The following is a 22,886-nucleotide window of genomic DNA, read 5'->3' as shown; positions in this document are numbered from 1 at the left end:
TCAGAAGAGTTTTAGGTAAAAACATAGCAAGAACCAGAATTGGTTAAGAAAGAACTGGCCTTTCCACTACATGCAATTCCTTTGTTATATTTAAACTTCTTTTTAAACTTCAGGAAATTTAAAATTCAACAGGCAGAATAACCTGATACAAGTAAATGTAATAAATGACATAAGGTCTCTTCAAAGTAAGTATAAAAGCATATATCATAATGTGAAGAGTAATGTGATGTGAACATAATTTTTTCCAAAGTATCTATACTTTAACATAAAAATCTAAATTTCAAATTCAAATGACCACTTTGACCTCAGAAAAATCTCCTTAAAGTGCACATAAGAGGAACCAATAGGTAGAAATAGCTAAATTGACTTTTTTAGGAGAGCATTAGGAAGTAAATAATAGGTTTATTTACTCTTACCTCATGTTGAGATGCAATAATAAAGTTCAATAAGCAAAACAGAATAGTAAATACAAATATAATAATAAGTAGATAGGTCAAATTACAAAATAAGTAAAAAATTATTTCTCAAGAACTGAAGGGATTTGGATAGTGGAGGTTACTTTTAAAGGATATTTACAAGTCAATAGCAAGTCCACTAAAACAGATGGGCCATGAATAAAAAGATACAACTAGTTAACAAAGCTGTGGAATTATAATCAACCTTATTAATGTTCAAAAAAGCCTCAAACCCTGCAAATTTTAAAAATTTAGCAATTAGTTTTGAAAAAACCCAAGTACCCAGTCCCAGAGAATAGACACTCTCTTCATTTCTATTAGAAGAATACAAAATCAAAGCAACTGAGTATGTATCAAGAACCTTAAAAGTGTCCACATCTTTTGATTACGTATCTACCTTCTGGGACTCTGACCTAGAGATTCAATTCTAAAAACAAAAGACAGATTTAAGTTTTAAAATATTAAATTTTAGCCTGATAACATAGTAAGGAAGCAATCCACACTCTACCGCTGAAAGACTGACGAAGCACAGGAGGGAGGCATCTTTGGGTACTGCAAATAACCACATGCCCAATTCCAGGCCCTCAAGACATCATTAAACCTCCCCAGACTCCAAAAGAGAGCTTACTGTTAGATAAAATACAACATCTCACATATCAGATTCTCAGTGGTGATAAGAATTCTTGCCCTCAGTTAGTCTACTTAATCCTTGCAGAAGCCTTATGAAGGAAACACTATCATCTCCATTAAAAAAAGTCTACATGTCATAGATTTCCAGAATGTCTATGTCTTGAATAGCTAAAACAGAACTCAAAATCTGTGAATGCCAGAGATCTACTATAACAGAAACATGTATTCTGCAAGACCTAGGGGGAAAAGCCAGCTTAAAGATTTAAACACATATAGACATATAACTTGGCAAAGGAAATGGCAACCCACTCCAGTGTTTGGAGAATCCCAGGGACGGTGCAGCCTGGTGGGCTGCCATCTATGGAGTCACACAAAGTTGGACACGACTGAAGTGACTTAGCAGCAGCAGCAGACATATAACTATTTACAAAATGATGTGATTAATTTTAATGCATTTCCTGTATTTGATGATAATATAATTTTCTTTGCAAAGACACTGAGATCTGGGAGTTGAAGAAATACTATTTTCCATGAATTACCTGTGATGGTGCAAAACCAGACATGTGAAAAGCTGAAAATACAAGTGGCACCTCTGCTTTCAGTAGCATTTCAATGTAGTGAGTGCTGCAAAAATACACTGGATGAATGCCAGATTCTATAGTGTCAACAGGTAGGTACCTCTGCATGAAAGAGAAAAATCGAGAATTAGTGAATATGCAGTCAATTTAAAAACAAACTCATCTAAGTTTATGCTTTAAATTACTACTTCAAAATTAACATGGTGGCATAACAACCTACTGAAAATTTTATGTAAATTAAAAAATTAGAACGTTAAACACCACAGATTCTCAATAAAGGCAGTATGATATACTTTCCTTCTGAGAAAATGAATACAATTAGCACTTTGTAATTTTGACAAATTTTGGAAAAATGGAGATGTGTATTACATGAAACAATAAATATATAAATAAGTACATGAGTAATAAATGCTTTACATTTTAATTCTAAGCATATTTCAATATATGTATATTGTCCTTGGCTTTAGTCAATGACTCTAAAACATCAAAAGAGCTTATTTAGTTTGTCAGCTAAGATATTTGCCTAATCGGCTTTTTCTAAGGTAATGTTAAATAACCCAAAGACTTTATTTTTTGGGGCTCCAAAATCACTGCAGATGGTGACTGCAGCCATGAAACTAAAAGACACTTAGTCCTTGGAAGGAAAGTTATGAAAAACCTAGATAGCATATTAAAAAGCAGAGACATTACTTTGCCAACAAAGGTCCATCTAGTCAAGGCTATGGTTTATCCAGTGGTCATGTATGGATGTGAGAGTTGGACTGTGAAGAAAGCTGAGAACCGAAGAATTGATGCTTTTGAACTGTGGTGTTGGAGAAGACTCTTGAGAGTCCCTTGCACTGCAAGGAGATCCAAACAGTCCATCCTAAAGGAAATCAGTCCTGAATGTTCACTGGAAGAACTGATGCTGAAGCTGAAACTCCAGTACTTTGTCCACTTGATCTGAAGAACTGACTCATTAGAAAAGACACTGATGCTGGGAAACATTAAAGGTGGGAGGAGAAGAGGACGACAGAGGATGAGATGGCTGGATGGCATCACCGACTCCATGGATATGAGTTTGAGTAAACTCCGGGAGTTGGTGATGGACAGGGAGGCCTGGCGTGCTGTGATTCACGGGGTCGCTAAGAGTTGGATACGACTGAGCAACCGAAATGAACTGAACTGAACTAAAACCTGAATTACAAATAATTGAAACTGAGAAATCCATAAGAAATTCATCTCTAAAACTTGGTGCATCCTTATAAATGAATTCAAGCTATCCTATCTATCTACATATATATATATATAATTTATTTCATATATTTTATATGTATATATATCATATGTATAAATACATATACACATATATTTACAAATGCATTTTTCAGCAACTTCTTCATAAAGTAGATTATTTCAATTTAGTTCTTATGTACAATTTATCATCATGAATGCTGTATGTTTTAATGCTACTGTAAACTCAACATCTAACCACAATACATTTTTTAAAGAAGAACAGACTTGAAGATGTAATTTTGAGTTAAGAAAAATTATTTGGCTAGCAATTATATCCCATAGACTGATAAAAAATTTGATACTCAAATTGGATCTGCTCTCATAATGAATAATAAAACATGAAAACTACTGATAAATCACTGATCTCAGAAATTTTCATATATAACTCAAATTTAAATTTACCTTTTTATCTTTATTGGGCAGCTCAAACTTTTATTAATAAAAGAAAGTTAATACTTTAAAAGCAAAACAAATTGAACTCACATGTAACAATTACATGAGTTAAAATGAGAATTTTTGCAAATTTCATTGCTAAACTTTTTAACAATTTATGTTTGAGTTATATAAGAAAATCAGTGATTTACCAGTAGTTTTCAGGTTTTATCATTCATTATGATAAATAATGATTTACCATTTCATATTGGAGAAATATGTATTTGTGGAAACATACAAGTATAAATATATTTTATGATAGGTTCTTAGGGATTTATTTCACAGCACACACAAAAATTAATATTATATATTGATGACTGAAGACATGCATCATATTAAATGAACATCTCTTGTAGTCAACTTCATATGGATGTTCAGACAAAGAAAATTACTTTTTTATTAAATAGCTAAGAATAAAAATATGAACTGAATGAGAATTAGCATCCTTTGATTTATCTTCTTTTGTTGAGTACACAGTGTGTTTTCACTGATTACTAGTTGCAGAGTAGAATTAATGAATCTAATAAATATACCTAAGAGCAAAAAAATCAACTGATACATATACAATACTTTAATTTTTAATGCAAATTAGATAACAATTTTCTGAATATATACATAGTAAGAGTGTAAAAATAATATATTTTAGAAATATTATTACACAGTGTTCTCTAAGTTGCTTAATACAATATATTTAAGTTTGTATAGACATGGGGACAATAGATTAATTAATTCTCTCAAAGGAAAAAAAAAACATTATCATGTAATGGATTCCCAAAGATAAGGCAAGAATTCTTCTACTCTTATGAATTATACTCTGTTGGAAGAAATTATGCCATAAATTTTGGTAACTAACAAAACTTCTAGCACCAAGTCCTACACAGAATAGCTACTCAACAAACTGACTGAATGACAATAAGATACTAATGATTACACCCTGTAATTACCAATAAACTCTCTTATAATAAGAGAAGCTTTGTTAACTGGTCTATTATCATTTCATAACTCTAATTTACAGTTAATAATATTCATAAACCAGATCAATGGCCTCTCTGAGCCACATGAATATAACAAAGAATCTTCTGGATCATCAAATTATAAATTATATTTGTTATACTTCTAGTGTTCTGATATATTTTGGGTAGTCACAACTCTTGGAAAGGATGGTAACTCAATAAAAGGTAACTCTAAGGAAAATTCAGAACATAGAATTAAGCAGAACACATACAGGATCACATCATTTAACAGATCACCTAAGTAACATATAAACTAGCCTAGTATCATGGAAAAAGTTATCAGTAAAATTTTTGATTTGGGATATACTAAAATTGGCATGATATGAACCCCTATGTTCATGTTATGCCATTTCTTAGAGTATTTGGCTTTAATAAAGATTAAAATGAAAGATATGTGCTTAAAGAAAAACACAGTATGCAGTCAGTTTTTTTTTTCTTTCACTACAGCCAGTTTTGATCAGTCATTTTATTTCTAACACTAAGGAAAACTTATGGATATTAAATAGAAAGACACTAGTAGAAAGACTACCTTTCCAAGCCCATGCAAACTGATCCAACCCAATCCTGTCGTCCACTCTAGGGACCTGCAGGCCGAGAACAGTCATGTTTCACTGGCATTGCTGCAGTTACGCTGTCAAGCGTGTGCGCCACACACACCATGCAGAGGCCTGAACAGAAAACTCTGAATAGAAAACTTTTCGATTCAATTAATTCCAAAAAACAATATTTCTCCTCTCAGACAAAAAAGAACCACGCATAGGAAAAAGGAATCTTCTAAGATTCAAAGTCACATATATGAAGGGGAAAAGACTTTAATGCTTTTCCTCTTCCCAGTAAGTGATTGGTTACATGACTTACTACTGTTAATGCCTTGCCAATAGATTACAAGTGGGCCATGACATGCTGATGATTATAACATTTAAATCTAAATGAACATTTCAATGCTATCAGAAATTTTAACTTTAAACCTCCTGTGTTGGATTATTATTAATTTATTTTATGAAAAGGAAGATACAGATATTCACACACTTATCTATATAAAATAATTAAATGAATATAAAGTGACTATCCTATTCCATGATACTTTCTTGCAGAACTACACTAGTAATTACAATGCAACATTATCCTGATTTATCATCAAGGAAGTTTTGTTTCTAAGTGAATTAAAATACTTCAGTTTTTATTTCAGTTTAATTTGTTATCCTCTCTCATCTTTCAACTAACAGAGAAGGCATACATGATTGTTATTTTTATGATAATTATTATTTGAGATTAGGTATTCTTCCATGGAAATAACTGATTTCTTGATCTTTCTTAATCTATACTTATTAACAGCTTTGATGTTAACAATTAGTCACACTGATTCTTAATGAAATTCCATAAAGAATGATTGTTTTATCATTCAGGAAGAATTTTCTTAAAGACAAAATTGGAAGAAATTTAACTAAATCAGTACATTAAAGGGTTCTTCTCGTCTAAATGGCTTAAGGACACATTTTTTCAAATTGTCTTTATCTCACAGTAATAGAGTTTATAAATTTTTAAAACTTTAATATTTCAGTATCTCCTATATTGTTTCTAAGCCAAATTTTAAATTCTTTTTGATGAAATTTGTTTATAACACTTTTAAGAATGTAGGGAGCTGTCTTAAACACGTTTTCTAAAGTAATAAAAGCCTACTGTCTTTTACATTTGTTGCTATTATTCAGGCACTCAGTCCTTCTTACTCTTTGCAACCCCATGGACTGCAAAGAGTTGGACACAACTGAAGTGACTTACTGCACACGCACACACATGGACTGCAGCACACCAGGCTTTCCTGTCCATAACCAACTCCTGGGGCTTGCTCAAACTCATGTCCATTGAGTCAAGTGATGCCATCCAACCATCTCATCCTCTGCTGCCCCCTTCTCCTCCTGCCCTCAATCTTTTCCAGCATCAGGGTCTTTTCCAGTCAGTCAGCTCATCAGGTGGCCAAAGTATTGGAGTTTCAGCATCAGTCCTTCCAATGAATATTCAGGGTTGATTTTCTTCAGGATTGATTTGATCTTCTTGCAGTCCAAGAGACTCTCAAAAGTCCTCCAGCACCACAGTTTGAAAATATCAATTATTCAGTGCTCAGCCTTCTTTCTGGTTCAACCCTCACATATGTACATGACTACTGGAAAAACCAGTTTTGACAAGGCAGACCTTTGTTGGCAAAATGATGTCTCTGCTTTTTAATATGCTGTCTAGGTTGATTATAGCTTTTTTTCCAAGGAGCAAGCATCTTTTAATTTCATGGCTGCAGTCACCATCTGCAGTGATTTTGGAGCACAGGGAAATAAAGTCTGTCACTATTTCCACATTTTCCCCATCTATTTGCCATGAAGTGATGGGACTAGATGCCATGATCTCAGTTCTTTGAATGTTGAGTTTTAAGCCAGCTTTTTCACTCTCCTCTTTCACTTTCATCAAGAGGCTCTTTAGTTCCTCTTCACTTTCTGCAATTAGGGTGGTATTCCTGAGGTTATTGATATTTCTCCCGGCAATCTTGATTCCAGCTTGTGCTTTATTCAGCCCGGAATTTCACATGATGTACTCTGCATATAAGTTAAATAAGCAGGGTGACAATATATAGCCTTGATATACACCTTTTCCAATTTTGAACCAGTTCATTATTCTGTTGCTTCTTGACTTGCATACAGGTTTCTCGAGACAGGTAAAGTGGTATGGTATTCCCATCGCTTTAAGAATTTTCCGCAGTTTGTTGTAATTCACAAAGTCAAAGGTTTTAGCATCGTCAATGAAGCAGAAGATGTTTTCCTGGAATTCCCTTACTTTTTCTATAACCCAACAGATGTTGGCAATTTGATCTCTGGTTCCTCTGCCTTTTCTAAATCCAGCTTGTACATCTGGAATTTATCAGTTCACATATTGATAAAGTCTAGCGTGAAGGATTTTGAGCATTACCCTGCTAGCATGTGAAATGAGCACAACTGTACAGCAGTTTGAACATTCTTTGGCATTACCCTTCTTTGGGACTGGAATGAAAACTGACCTTTTCCAGTCCTGTGGCCATTGCTGAATTTTTTAGATTTGCTGGCATATTGAATGCAGCACTTTAACAGCATCATCTTTTAGGGTTTAAAATAGCTCAGATGAAATTCCATCACCTCCCCTAGCTTTGTATGCAGTAATGCTTCTGAAGGCTCACTTGACTTCACACTCCAAATGTCTGGCTCTAGGTAAGTGATCACACCATCATGTTTATCCAGGTCAATAAGATCTTTTTTGTAGAGTTCTTCTGTGTATTCGTGCCACTTCTTAGTATCTACTGCTTCTGTTAGGTCCATACCATTCCTGCCATTTATTGGGCTCAATTTGGCATGAAATGTTTCCTTGGTATCTCTCATTTTCTTAACGAGATCTCTAGTCTTTTCCCATTTATTGTTTTCCTCTATTTCTTTGCACTGTTCACTTACGAAGGCTTGCTTATCTCTCATTGCTATTCTTTGGAACTCTGCATTCAGGTGGGTATATCTTTCCTTTTCTCCTTTGTCTTTCACTTCTTTTCTTAGTGATTTTAAGGCCTCTTCAGACAACCATCAGAGAAGGCAATGGCACCCCACTCCAGTACTCTCGCCTGGAAACTCCCATGGACAGAGGAGCCTGGTGGGCTGCAGTCCATGGGGTCGCTAAGAGTTGGAGACGACTGAGTGACTTCACTTTCACTTTTCACTTTCACGCAAGGAGAAGGAAATGGCAACCCACTCCACTGTTCTTGCCTGGAGAATCCCAGGGACGGGGGAGACTGGTTGGCTGCCATCTATGGGGTCGCACAGAGTCGGACACGACTGAAGCGACTTAGCAGCAGCAGCAGCAGCAGCAGCAGCAGACAACCATTTTGCCTGGTTGCATTTCTTTTTCTTGGGGATGGTTTGGTCACCATTTCCTGTGCAATGTTATGAACCTCCGTCCATAGTTCCTCAGGCACTCTATCAGATCTAATCCCTTGAATCTATTTGTCACTTCAACTGTATAATCATAAGGGACTTGAATGACCTAGTAGTTTTTCCTACTTCCTTCAATTAAAGTGAATTTTACATATATGTATCTAAATATTAATTCATACATTCAGAATATTTACTGAATAATTATGGTGGGGCATGTCAGTGGACAAAACCTTGCCCCAGAGAGATTATATGTAAGTGCGTAAGTAATAAATAAATACATAAATGAAGTAGCATATTTGGAACCGATATAGGCCATGGAACAAAAGGAAAAAAACAGAGCAAGGGGATGGGGTTCAAGGCAAACAGGCTGAGGCTTTCCTGAGGTTAATTACACTAACACGGTAGTGTGCTAAAGATGGTGGAAAAGTCTGTGCTATTAATGGCTAAAGCTAAAGTGTCCTTAACATGTCTTTTGGCAAATGCAGAATTGCGTATTTTGTCAACCTGCATAGAAAGCGTCAGTGTAATGTTTAGAAACAATGGAACAAACATAACAGAAAAGGGCCACTTTTAAAGTAATATATTAAGTCTTCTACCACATGCACTAACAAGTAAAGTGACACAGCAAAAAAAAAAAAAAAATCCAAAAGATTAAATCCAAAGTGTAAATCAAAAACATTTAAACTATGGAGTGGTGATTACACAGACATTAGTAACTGCACTTAGTTAACAGTTCTAGACAGAATCCCGGAAGAGCAATGTTAGCAGAATGTTATTTGCTTTACAAACACAGTAAAACAAATTACTGGTAATAAAATATTCAACTTGGTATACCTGTAGTTGAAAAGAAAAAAATGATACTATAGAAGGCACGGCATGAGTCTTCACTGACAATATAGCTGCACTACCAGAAAAGTATAAAGCTTTACACTCAGTTCATTCTAAAACCCTTGAATAATGTCACTCCATTCCATTCACAGATCTATATTACATATTATATGATGCTATCAAAACGGTTAATCTAATAAACTCAAAGCTATTAGAGTACTGCCTGATTTCAGTTGTAGGGGAAGAAATGCTATTAGAGCACATCACTCATGTTAAAAGTAAAATAACGTGTCAGAAAACAGGTTTAAAGAGTCAAAGCAGAAACGCAACTTTATAAAATTATAGTTAAAAGTAGTTCATTGGTGATGTCTGGCAGGGTCATGATCTGAACACTAAATTAGAATACTTAAAACTAGTGGCATGTAGGTATCTTTTCAAAATACTTGACATGAAAGTGTGTGATGGACTTAAAATTTTTTTCTCTCTTTCATTTACAAATGTAAGGTTAAAAATTCTTTTGATAAGCATTTTAAGATATTCTAAACCTTCACGTACAATTTAAATAATTGTCCAAATTCTGGTTAACAGAAGGAAAATAGTTCCACTGATTGGAGAAAAGCTAGTACATACTCTTTTGTCTTTGGTTCCTCCTTTTATGTGAGCAAATTTCTAGTTACAGTTAAGTATAAGCAGGAGAAAGTCTTACGCAGGAATTGCATATAGCTATTTCAGACATAAAATTATAAAATTTTAACATTTAATATATTCCTTGGTGCTTTGCTTTTATTTTCTTTATCACAAATACCTATTTTAAGAGCATGTAATAAGTGCTTTCATTTAACTTGACACAGATACTCTCTAGTCCCCTTAACAACTTATTCTTGGGTACTGTGTGACTCTGTTGTCCAAGTTCAGTCTGTCATGAAAAGCGTTAGCATGGCTTATAATGGACACTTGCCCCAAGTTGGAGGTCTTAAATGCAGTAATTAAGTAAAACAAAATGCAGAATCATGAATAAATTAGTGATACACTTACCTCTAAACTAAACTTGGATCTCACAGAACTAATAAAATCTTTAAATAAAAAAATACACTATAATACCTTAACCAAAACTCATCATAGATTGGCAAAATGTATATAAAATAAGTATGCTTTTCCATATACAATATGGATACAATTTCAACATATTATTTTCTTATACTATAATTTAACCAGAGAGTATAACAAAGTAACAATAAAAATATCCATTCGAAGGTTTTCTATTTATATATGGAATTTTCCAATTAAATAACAAGTTTAAAATTTAATAATGCACCCATTATTATTAATCCTTCATTCAGTTATCATTAGGTAAGACAGCAAGTATTTGAGAAAACAGCAAATGTGTATCTTCAAAACGAATCACTCAAAACTGCATTCAGATAGAAAATGAATATAGAGTATATAACACACTCTATCAATAAAATAATAAGATTCTATTGAATCAAAAGAGGATTATCCTTAGAATTTAAAATTTTTCTATAAAACAGACTGAAAAGTCTTACAGAAATATGTAGTCTTGGCAACCAAAGGAAAGCTGAAGTCAGAAGCCTGGAGAACTGCTGAAGAAATTGGAATGTTTTGTCTTTGTCCCCCAACATTATGATGAACAAAGAAGATACAAACCAGTCATGGCCAGTGTGATTCCTCTGCAAGCAGACTGAAAGGCACAGTTAAGGAACTTCTATAATATTTTATCTTACATGGTGAAATATTAGAACTCCGTAAATATTCATCTCCAGAATCTCTATCAAGAAAGATATTTAGCCCTCATTTTGTCTTCAACTAGCTTATAAGCTATTGATGTAAACGCCTGTGTGCATGCGCAGTTGTGTCTGACTCTTTGCCACCCCATGGACTGTAACCTGCCAGACTCCTCTTTTGCCATTTCCTTTTCCAGAAGATCTTCTCAACCCAGGGATCAAACCTGCATCTCTTGTGCCTCCTACATTGGCAGGCAGATTCTAAAATTAAACTTTACTAATAAAAAAACTACTTGCACAGTAACTAATTTAATATACTATTTGTTGACACGGCCAAAATCACCAGCAACTAGAGGAAAAAACTATATGCTTTGTGGAAACACACTGGTCATGTCATTAACACAACAGTACCATCCTTTCTCTAGATTAGGTTATCTGTTAAATTATTAGCATAATGAAGTATTTTAAAAGTCCATATATTTTTAGAATTCAGTAATGCACATGATTTGTATAAACTTTTTTTTTCTTGAAGTCAAAATTCTATTTCTGAAAGATAACCAATACAAATAAAATAAATGGATGTTTTATTCTTATTCTAGATTTACTAAATCTAGAGCATTATTTTGATTTACTAAACCTATTTTAAAGCTTCTCTATATATACCTGAAAATATGTTCTAATAACTAATTATTCAAGATTTAATAAGGTTGAATTTAATAATTACAACTCAATCTAATAAAATACCTATTTAAAATAATAGAATAAAATACTATAAAAGATATAGCAAATCACTAATATAGGTTAAAGTATTATTTTCCTACAAATATTTTAAATTATTCCCTCCAAGAATTCTGAAAAGCATATGAAAAGAGTTATAAGTACTGTCAGTCATTTAGAAAGGATATGAAGAGAAGATTTTATAGAAGCTTGCTGCTGTTTCAGGAATCTCTCACAATGCTTCAAAACCAAGGTAAGATCATTTTCTGCACCATCTTTTAACAGGTTGAGGAACTTGCCATACCTAAATGCCATATTAAATGTCCAGAAAACATACAAAATGAAAAATGTCAGGCCTTGCATAGTAAATTCATTTTTTAAAATTCATCAAACTGTAGTTCTCTTGAGATCTCATAGTTTTAAGTTTTCAAATTTCTACTTTTGGCATAACTATTATACACAGCACTCATGAAAGAATAACACCCAATATATGTACCTGATAATTATGATATATCAGAATTTGCAGTATTCATCTGGTAAATACAATAACTTTAAAGGAAAATGAAGTAGTAGTGAAAGAATAAACACAGATACTATAGATGAGTAGTAGAATATAAGCACTTTTTTCTTGAATTTAATCTACAACATGGAATGCTGACAGGCTAGCTTGACAGAATGCTAAGTCTAGAAGCAATTTTAGGGTTCATTTAGTCCAGTGATTCTACATGAGCACGGCACTATTTTGGAAGTTTATGGGAGTGTTTTTGTTTGCCACAGTGACTGGAGGACCACTGATACTTGATGAGTGAGCGTCAGGAGGTCAGACATGGGACAGTCAGCCCTGCACAGTAAAAACTTATAAATGCCCTACCTATTATCTGTATAGATGAAAATTTTATTTATAATTATCTAAAACTAATTGTGCTTCATACAAAATCATCATATATTAGTCTTATTTATTATACACTGACCGAAACTAAGTGTAAGTTAGGGAAAGATAGTTCCTTCACTTTGCCTGAAGCCTTCCTAAGACTTTTCATCCTTTTGCAAAGTCACTTTACTAGTGGCAACCCTCTTATAATATTTTAAACACCAAAATAAAATCCATCTCCATCTGTAGCTGCCCCACAGCTACAATGATTCATAGGTGCCAGCTATGTCTCATACTGTAGCTGTATACAAACATCTCATTATAAATCACTTTCCGCTTATGTCTTAACAATAAGATATCATGCTGAATTAAAAAAAATATGTGACTAGCTTGCTCATATTATCTATGGATTCCATTTTAGAATGGAAATAAGGTCATTACAGTATAAAAGGCAGGTATAGGGTCACAAAACATAATCAGTGGGTTATATACCCTATGTGATATAGGTGGATGTGCTAGAATCACTATCATAGTTTTTATTATAATGTTATGGATTTACAGTCTTTTTTAAAAACTTTCACATGCATCTTTTTTATACTTAATTCTGAAGATGATCCAACAGAACAGATAGAATGGGCCTGTCAAGATTCCTATTTAATCATGAAGGGCTCATAGCTTAACTCCCAGTCTGTTTAGCCTGTCCATTTCTTTTGAAAAGTATAACTTGAGTATGAAAAATTCAAACTACTATAATTTATTTATTCTGCTTTTACTTATGCATCTGTCATTAAGATACTTTTATACTCATAACTATAGTTATTGCCTGAAAATAAAAACTAATCACATTTTAGCAAGTGGTATAATTGTGCTACCAATGTGCTGATACTTAAAATGTTTTTTTGGAAAAAACCTGATCATCATAGAGACTTAAATATGCTGTAATTAGCCTCTGAAATAATAATGAACCATAACTGATTTACTTGCAGGGGTAATTTAACTATGTGCCAATATCCTCAAAACAAAGTTATCATTTTCTGAATAATAAACTCTGCATTTAAACCATACAAAATAGTTGATTGTTAACTTATATATTATTAAGCACATATTAGCTAGATAAAAACAAATTCTAGAAATGCACAGGGAGATATTTCCCTATAATATACCTGACAGTCATTTTAATGCCAAGCTGTTGCACAGATGAAAGATTTTCATTCTTCACATTTGCATCAGTAGCTAAAAACAAAAGAACACTGGGTTATAGAAATGTATAAAAGTCTGCATAATAATCACATTTTAATTGAAAATTGATGAAAGCAATATTTTTACATATTTTAATGTGAATCTTCAAAACACACTGATGAATCCTGTTCTTGTAAGAGCTGTCAGTTACATTTTTCAAAAAAATTAACAGGAAACCTTTTACAAAATAGTTTTTCTCCTATAAAAAAGCATTTAAAAGTATATTAAATACAAAACAAATAATCACAGTTTTCAAGCAATCTACTTTTACTTGGTTCGCCAAACACAAAAGTCATAACACAATAATGGTCTAGAATATTGTATTTTCATCAAGCAATGCATATATAAGATTCTGAATTACATAACTATGGCTGTTTACATCTTAAATATTTAAATGGTCAGTCAGAAAGGAATAATTGGTATTATTCTACTTAAAATGTACTGCAATTTACAAAGGTAGACTGGACAAGTTTATTCCTACATGTAAATATTCTTGATAGAGTACAAATCGTGGTCATCTTCCAAAAGTGAAAAAGGGGGTGTACAGTACAGAGGACTGACTACAGGATAGGCTGAAAGTTTGGACTGGTCTTTGACAACACTGGATGACCAAATTAAAACTGAACAGTCAAAAGCATCACTAGATAGCAAGGAGGGTCTAGTTGAAACTTTCAGTTTTGGGCTGACAAAACTGTAGTGTGTACACACATGTGTGTGCACATACACACACACACACACACACACATAAGTAAGGGAACTGCCAAGAATCACAAATTTACCTAGTGACAGATCTAGGTTTTCTGAATTCTGTATCGGCAATTGTTTTTTTTTCCCCCATTACACACTGGTACATCTTATATTAACAATACACCTACTTCACTCATGGATTTATTCCTTACTTTTAATAAATCCCTTCTTATAAAGTAGGTGTGGAGCACCATGCTAGAATCTATAAGGGGTAAGAGATGAATCATACATTATGACCTAACAGAACTTTCCATGTAGTGTCAGAGATAAAATTTGTATATAGAAAATTCAGATAAAGATGTTTTAAAGTGCAAAGTGGAACAAAAATGATACAGGTGAAGAATTATGTGAATTCATAAGAGGAAGAGATTAGGAAGAATTGGCATTCAAACTTAATTTTAAAATATAGGTAGAGAAGATGTAGAGAGATAGGTACAAATAATTAAATATCACTGTTATCAAATATCTACTCTTTAAAGCAATAATTCATCTTTCTGCACTCGTGGTAAAGGTAACCTATTTCTAGTTTGCCAAGGACTTGCACAGAGTTAGTACTTAAAGTCTCAAGCCCTAAGGAACCTTTCACAGTCCTGGGCAAACCAGACTGATAGGTCAACTACCTAGCCTAGAGGGGTAATTTCTTAAACAAAAATAAATAACAATTTTAAAAAATAAGTGTCTGTTAATTTCTTGATAAACTACATCTGACTTATACTTATTTTGATCAGAATACAGTCTTAGCAATATTGCTAAATTTCATAATGATAGCAATTAAGCTACAGTTTATATAGCTAGGAATCCCTTGCTACTTATAACCATTATGGTGATGGTAGATGAACCTCTGCATCGAGGGAAGAAGGATACCACTTCTGCACTTCTTCTAACAAGAGGCTGAGCAAGGAAGACTACTCAATGTTTTCTACAGGTATTTGAAATTAGAGTGAAAATGGTATTCACCGACAATGCTTTGCATTAATTACAGGGCTATGAGGTACTCTATGTCTCCAGTAGAGAAAAATGAAACCAATATACAAGGAGAGACATAGAACAGCATTTCCAAAATTCAGCCATAATTTAAACACAGCTTTTCTAATGTCCACTACAACACAATCAGGTTAAACTCATTTGGGTAGTTACCAGGAAGTTCTTCTTGTTTCAGTACTTAAATCTGCTCCTGGTGAATCTACATTTCATGATTAATTATATTTTAGTTCCTTAAGTTTAAATAATGCAAAATTTAGTGCTATAGTGTTGGTGATGCTGGCTGATTCTGCAAAGTTTATATAGTTTCAAAAAAATAAACATTTACTTTATATATTCCTGTAGCCATTGAACAGACCTACATATCAACTATTATAATGACAAGAGTGATACACATAAACTACTACCAGAACAATTTTAATTTAGATGAGATAAAACTTAGAATTCTAGTACACAAAAAATTAGGTTATTAAGCCTAAGAAATGTTATTAACATGTAAATTTGTGTGCTTATAATGTTACTACTACTGATGTTTCCCTTCTGGAAAGTATAACACATATAGATAACTTAATAATAGAGGAGGAGAGTTAGAGGGCAATCCCTCTAACGAAGGGTGCAAAGAAAGGGTATTCCCGATGTCATGAAATCTACAGGTCAGGGTACCATCTATCAGAAGATGCTTATCTCTAGTAAAGTGAAGAATGGAATAAAGTTAAGAATCAAGGTGAGAGAATCTGCTCCAAAAGACTGTGCCACTGAATATTATATGTGTTGGGTTCTAAGTTTTTCCTTATGGAAGAATAGAGTCTTTCCAGAGTGGTCAAGCTGTCAGCCTGAGATGTCAGATAAGTTTCCTGTCGTTGTAGGAATAATTTTCCAGGTCTATTTCCTCTCAAAGCTTATGATTCTGTATCTTCAAAGTAAAAACTTAACTCTACATTTCAACAGATAATAGTTTCCAATTATGGCTGTATATTAAAACCCTGAGGAGCATTTTAAAAGTAAAAATAAATACTCTCTCCAGACTACTGAATGAGACTCCTGAAGGTGAATGAGACCTGAGGGTGACTGTCCAGTCATTTGTTTATTTAAAGACCTCTACAGCTTACTTCTATGCATTGAGTTGAAATCCACACTTAAAGAAATAAAACAGAACTTTAGAGATAGTTTCAGTTGGACAGTCATAGCTTGCTACACAAATTTTATTTTAAAGAAGGTAAATGACCCAATCAAAAAATGGGCCAAAGAACTCAACAGACATTTCTCCAAGGAAGACATACAGATGGCAAAAAAACACATGAAAAGATGCTCAACATCACTCATTATCAGAGAAATGCAAATCAAAACCACAATGAGGTACCATTATACGCCAGTCAGGATGGCTGCTATCCAAAAGTCTACAAGCAATAAATGCTGGAGAGGGTGTGTAGAAAAGGGAATCCTCTTACACTGTTGGTGGGAATGCAAATTAGTACAGCCACTATGGAAAACAGTGTGGAGATTTCTTAAAAAGCTGGAAATAGAACTGCCATATGACCCAGCAATCCTACTTCTGGGCATACACACCAAGGAAACCAGATCTGAAAGAGACACGTGCACCCCAATGTTCATTGCAGCACTGTTTATAATAGCCAGGACATGGAAGCAACCTAGATGCCCATCAGCAGACGAATGGATGAGGAAGCTGTGGTACATATACACCATGGAATATTACTCAGCCATTAAAAAGAATTCATTTGAATCAGTTCTAGTGAGATGGATGAAACTGGAGCCCATTATACAGAGCGAAGTAAGCCAGAAAGATAAAGACCATTACAGTATACTAACACATACATATGGAATTTAGAAAGATGGTAATGATAACCCTATATGCAAAACAGAAAAAGAGACTCAGATGTATAGAACAGACTTGTGGACTCTGGGAGAAGGCGAGGGTGGGATGTTTCAAGAGAACAGCATCGAAACATGTATATTATCTAGGGTGAAACAGATCAGCAGCCCAGGTTGGGTGCATGAGACAAGTGCTCGGGCCTGGTGCACTGGGAAGACCCAGAGGGATCGGGTGGAGAGGGAGGTGGGAAGGGGGGACCAGGATGGGGAATACATGTAAATCCATGGCTAATTCATTTCAATGTATGACAAAAACCACTGCAATGATGTAAAGTAATTAGCCTCCAACTAATAAAAATAAATGGAAAAAAAAATAAAGAAGGTACCAGTTAAATCTCCAAAAAGATTTTTAAAGGAGAATATATGAGTTATTAAGCAAAACAAACATCACATATCCATTCAAAAAATTACTAGGATGATAAAGATTTAGGTGACTTCAGAGTGGATAAAATTCCACTGAACGTTTCTTTCAGTAGGACGTAAGTCAGAAAATGGTTTATAGGTATATATCTAAAAAGAAGCTTCAATTTTAATTTGTATTCGACATACAATATGACAACCCAACAAGCAGAAATGGATCTTGGACCACAAAAGTTGAGTGAAATAATCTTTGTTACACTTAACTTGGACTAAATACGATTTATGAAGCAGGAATTAAAATCTTCAGAAATAAAATGGAACAAAACGATTAACTGAAATTCAATGATAAAAATAGATGTATTCAGGGGTCCCTGATACACCGCTGGCAACCAGTGCTTTACTGAAATGTGCATAATAGTGTGTGATACATAGCAGTAAGTGATACATTGCTTAATAAACACCAAGAGGATGAATGAGGAGTTGAATGAGGAAATGAATGAACAAACATCTAATGAACAACAAAAACTGTGCTTTACATATCAAACTAAAAGCAAGGTGGAGATGGAAATAGATATGAATTTAACATTTTTTTTCTGTATACTGAAATCAAGAAACAAAAGGGTAATATAACTCCCATTTCCCAGAGTCACTGCAAAGCATAACAAAGTAAGTTACTGAATAAAGGTCAATCAACCAATGACACCTATAGCATTAGACTTACCCTACCTACTCATCAATGCCTAATTCATTCTCAGAGTAACTATTTGCAATAACCAATCATTTTAATTACAAATATAATAATCTCAGAATGAAATGAGTTGAAAAAATCAACTTAATGTTGACAGAAATTACTCACTGTGGTAATACATACTGTTCTACTTTTAATACAGGAAGCTAGCACACAGGGCAGGGGTAGAAGAAATTAAATCTATTTTGCTGGGCACTTGGCTAATAGTGAGAAACTAAACACATTTTCTGGAGAAGGAAATGGCAACCCACTCCAATATTCTTGCCTAGACAATCCCGTGGACAGAGGAGCCTGGTGGGCTGCTGTCCATAAGGTCGCACAGAGTTGGATACAAGTGAAGCGACTTAACATGTATGCATGCACTGGAGAAGGAAATGGCAACCCACTACAGTATTCTTGCCAGGAGAATCCGAGGGACGGGGGAATCTGGTGGGCTGCTGTCTATGGGGTCACACAGAGTTGGACATGACTTGAAGTGATTTAGCAGCAACAGCAGCAAACAAATTTTCAGAAGAGTAAAGCATATCTCCACTGGATGACAAATCCAGTATTAGAAAAGCTGTTACAGTGTGACTGTTTACTGACTATCCTGAAAACCCTGCTATATCAATAGCAGAGCCAGAACACTTTTACTTCTGAAGAAACCAAGCAGTCCATTCCCTCCTGCCTTCTTCCTTCCCCAAAGTAAGCCTGAAGGTTCTGTACCTTCTTTTTTAACATGGGGTTGCTATGTATCCATTTTATTCAGTTTTTACTGCCATAAAATTTAATTCCTTATGACGAGTAAGCTAGTGTAAGTGTCTCAGTCCCTAACTTACATGTGTTAAATCACTTCAGTCACGTCTGACTCTTTGCGACCCCATGGACTGTTGACAACCAGGCTCCTCTGTCCATGGGGATTCTCCAGGCGAAAATACTGGAGTGCACTGCCATGCCCTCCTCAGGGGATCTTCCCCACCCAGGGACTGAACCCGCATCTCCTGTGGCTCCTGCACTGAGGCAGATTCTTTACCACTGAGTTACCAGGGAAGCTCGACTAATATAGTTAGCATTATTTGGAAAAAAAAGTATTATTCTTTTCCATGTCATTGATTACACAATTGCCCTTGCCTGCAAGACTCTTCCCCTTTCCTATTTCTTTCAGCTGTCACACCCCAGGAGGCAGTTCTATCATTGTTTTTTCCTTTAATCTTACACTATGATATTAGTCAACACTGCTCACTCTTTCCACTGAATACCTATGGCATTACCACACAATCCCTCATTTGACAAATCTCAATTCAAAAAGCTAACTTAAACATTCTAGCACATTGCCTGAAACAAAGTATCCAGCTGAGAAATGTCAGTTTTCCATTTCTTTATACTTTCTATTTACCATGTGCTGCAAATCACTTTAATTCATCATTTTAGATACACGCCCTATTTCCTCCCTCCTTGTGGACAGGGTCATTCATATTATATACCTCTCCCTGCGGTTATCTAGCATACTCACAAATATCCTCCATAAAAATAAGACAGAAGAGAGCATATTTGCTGAATATCCAAAGAAAGCATAATGGACATTTAACTGTACATAATAAATTTAAAAATATTTTAATAATCAAACGGTGAAACAATGCAAAGTTCCCTGATATTTTTCCAAAATTTTGTTTAACATAAACAGAAAAAGGATAAAATTGAAATATTTACCACCCTGAAAGGATGACTTAATTTATCATTTCAAAGAAGCAATTATAGAAGGAAAAATCTCCAACACGTCCCAGGAAAACGAGCTGACAAACAGTTAATGTCTGTTAGGACTTGGAAAGGCACCTGTGTGGAGTTACAAACTGCAAGAGCGCAGAACTTTTATGTTTGTTCTCTCCTCTTTCTTTAAGGGGATAAACAGCCAAACGAATTTGATTTTTCCAGATTTGCAAATTTTATAATGGACTGAAATCCTGAGGGAGCTAACAACAGATGGATGACTGTGTTATTCTAATTTCAGCTACCTTAGGGCTTAGCAAGCTGTCATTTTTAAAAAGCCAATCAATTTCTCATTTCAAGAAACATGACAAAACACTAAATATATCTATCCAGCGTCTGCTTTGAAACATCTTTTATATCAAAACATGGTTTTTGTTTACTTAAAGTAAATAGAGTAAAATTTTGTAATTGCAAACCATTGTTCACTAGCCAAAAAATTAATGATAAAGAATGAGGATATCTAAAACCATGAGAAGAAAGCAATACTAGCAACAAACTCAGCACATATCATAATAATAAACAGTAATCAACAGGAAGCCACTTTATTTTCATTCATTCTCTAAAATACCAGTGGAGAGTTGTTTACCTGAAGCCTTTTAAGAATTTAAATTCACATTCAGGGTTTATCTGCCTAGACAATAGGCTTCCCCAGTGGCTCAGTGGTAAAGAATCTGCCTGCACTTCAGGAGACACAGGAGATGTGGGTTCAGTCCCTGGGTGGGGAAGATCCCCTGGAGCAGGAAATGGCAACCCATTCCAGTATTCTTGCCTGGGAAATCTCATGGACAGAGGAGCCTGGTGGGTCCATAGGGTCACAGAGATTTGGACACAACTTAGTGACTAAACAACAACAACTACCTAGACAATACATTCAGTAAAGCCAACATCTGAGATCTCCCTCATCATAATTCAGAAATAGAACAGAGGGTAGTAAATGCATGCACACTGAGCAATCAGCCTTGTTGAATATTTAGATAACATACACAACATAATGTTAATTTTAGATTATCTACAGAACATATAATCCAATAGAACAATGTACCAAAGAGAGAGCTGTAGAATTTGAAGATTATCATACTGAAGATAGCCCCTCTGGCCATTCAAATTTCCATGATTACCACTTGTCACTTATTTCCTCTTACAGACTTGATCATTAATCCCTGTATGTTTTTCACATACTTTTTCAGGTTTGTTCATAAAGTTGTAATTTCTTCACAGATGCTTTTCTTCAAAATTTTCTTCATTAGTCCTATTTTCTTCCCTCTGAATCTCAGTTTCCCGGTTTTTAAATGTGATGATTATACACCTGCTCTCAGAGAGTACCACTGACCCTTGAACAATGCAAGGATTAGGGCGCCAACCCCATGCAGCAGGTAAAAATTCAAGTATAACTTTACAATTTGCCTTCCATATCCTCAGCTCTACATCCATGGATTCAGCAAACCATGGATTTGGTGGTACTGTAGTAGGTATTTATTGAAAAAAAAAAATCTGCATGCTGAACCTCCACAGTTCAAAATCATGTTGTTTAAGGGTAGTTACAGGGTTGAACAATATAATGCACACCAGATGCCTCAGTGCATTACTTCACTAACAAGCAGGAATCAAGTTATCAATTCTCTTCATCTACCTTAATTTCTGTTTTATTCTACCTTGTGTTTTCCTCTAATTTCTTTGCTTTCATTTTCTTATGATCACTTTTATCCATTTCCCAAATTTTCATTAGATGTCACTATGATTTAATTAGGTATATATGTATTTTTAAATCCCAACAGATTTAGAATTGTTATACAGATGTACTGTGAGAACACAGATGTTATGTAATGGTATGTATAATTAATCTAACAAAATATCTCAAAAGCTATATTAAAGATAAAGAGACATTAGAGACTAATGAAATAATTTAAATTAGCCATATGTGTGTTCAGTTGTTCAGTTGTGTCCAGCTCTTTGTGACCCCATGGACCCACCAGGCTCCTCTGACCATGAGATTTCCCAGGCAAGAATACTGGAATGGGTTGCCATTTCCTTCTCCAGGGGATCTCGCCAACCTAGGGAGCACACCCGGGTCTCCCACACTGCAGGCGGCTTCTTTACTAACTGAGCCGCCAGGGAAGCACATGTGATAAACATCAGACTGGTAGTTTAAGATGACTGCTACAGAAGCACAGAGGAGGGACTTGTGACTGGGAGTAAGAGGGAAGGTGGCATTCTAGCTGCAACGTTACAGTGCTTGGACATTATCACATGGGTGTCATGAGGAAGAAAGCTTATCCAGAATGAACCCTAGGAGCACAACAGGTTCAATGATAAGAATGCACAGGATGTGTTTGGGCAGTGATGAATAATAGAGTTAAAAAAAATAAGTAACCCAGACTGAGATTGTATCTTTAAAATTTTCTTTCTTTCTATGGAGATTTGAAACATTATGTCTAACTTGAATAAATGCATATTTGAAGGATGGTTTCTTCAGCAAACAGAAAAGTCATGTTACTTTTATGATGAAGAGGGGCAATATCCTATGATGATCTATTACTGTGAATCTAGGCTACCTCTCTGCTTTCTTCATTGTGTTTTCACTTACTGGATATTCACCTTTGGGAAATTTCAGTTCTTACCTCTACCTCAATCTTTACATAGTTACTAAATTAATTATCCTAAGGTACAAATGAATCAAGTAAAGCTTCTGGTCCAAAATC

General features: G+C 34.6%; 1 protein-coding gene across 6 annotated transcripts in view; it reads right to left on the bottom strand.

Moving 5' to 3' along the window:
- Positions 1 to 22,886, bottom strand: part of TBC1D32 (TBC1 domain family member 32) — a 187,722-nt gene that overhangs the window by 29,457 nt on the left and 135,379 nt on the right. For all 6 annotated transcript variants that reach the window (XR_011481887.1, XM_020887469.2, XM_070449893.1 and 3 more), the window contains 4 exons: positions 13,640 to 13,709; positions 11,794 to 11,909; positions 10,691 to 10,845; positions 1,625 to 1,765 (listed from right to left, as the gene is read on the bottom strand). Coding sequence is in view for 5 of the 6 variants with exons in the window: in XM_020887469.2 (XP_020743128.2) it covers positions 1,625 to 1,765; positions 10,691 to 10,845; positions 11,794 to 11,909; positions 13,640 to 13,709 (482 nt within the window). In the remaining variant the exon portion in view is untranslated. The remainder of the gene's footprint in view (positions 1 to 1,624; positions 1,766 to 10,690; positions 10,846 to 11,793; positions 11,910 to 13,639; positions 13,710 to 22,886) is intronic.

Source organism: Odocoileus virginianus, chromosome 19 (assembly GCF_023699985.2).
Source record: "Odocoileus virginianus isolate 20LAN1187 ecotype Illinois chromosome 19, Ovbor_1.2, whole genome shotgun sequence".
NCBI classification, from domain to species: Eukaryota; Metazoa; Chordata; class Mammalia; order Artiodactyla; family Cervidae; genus Odocoileus; species Odocoileus virginianus.
Note: the sequence above shows the minus strand (reverse complement) of the source record. Positions and strands in the feature narration are given on the sequence as shown.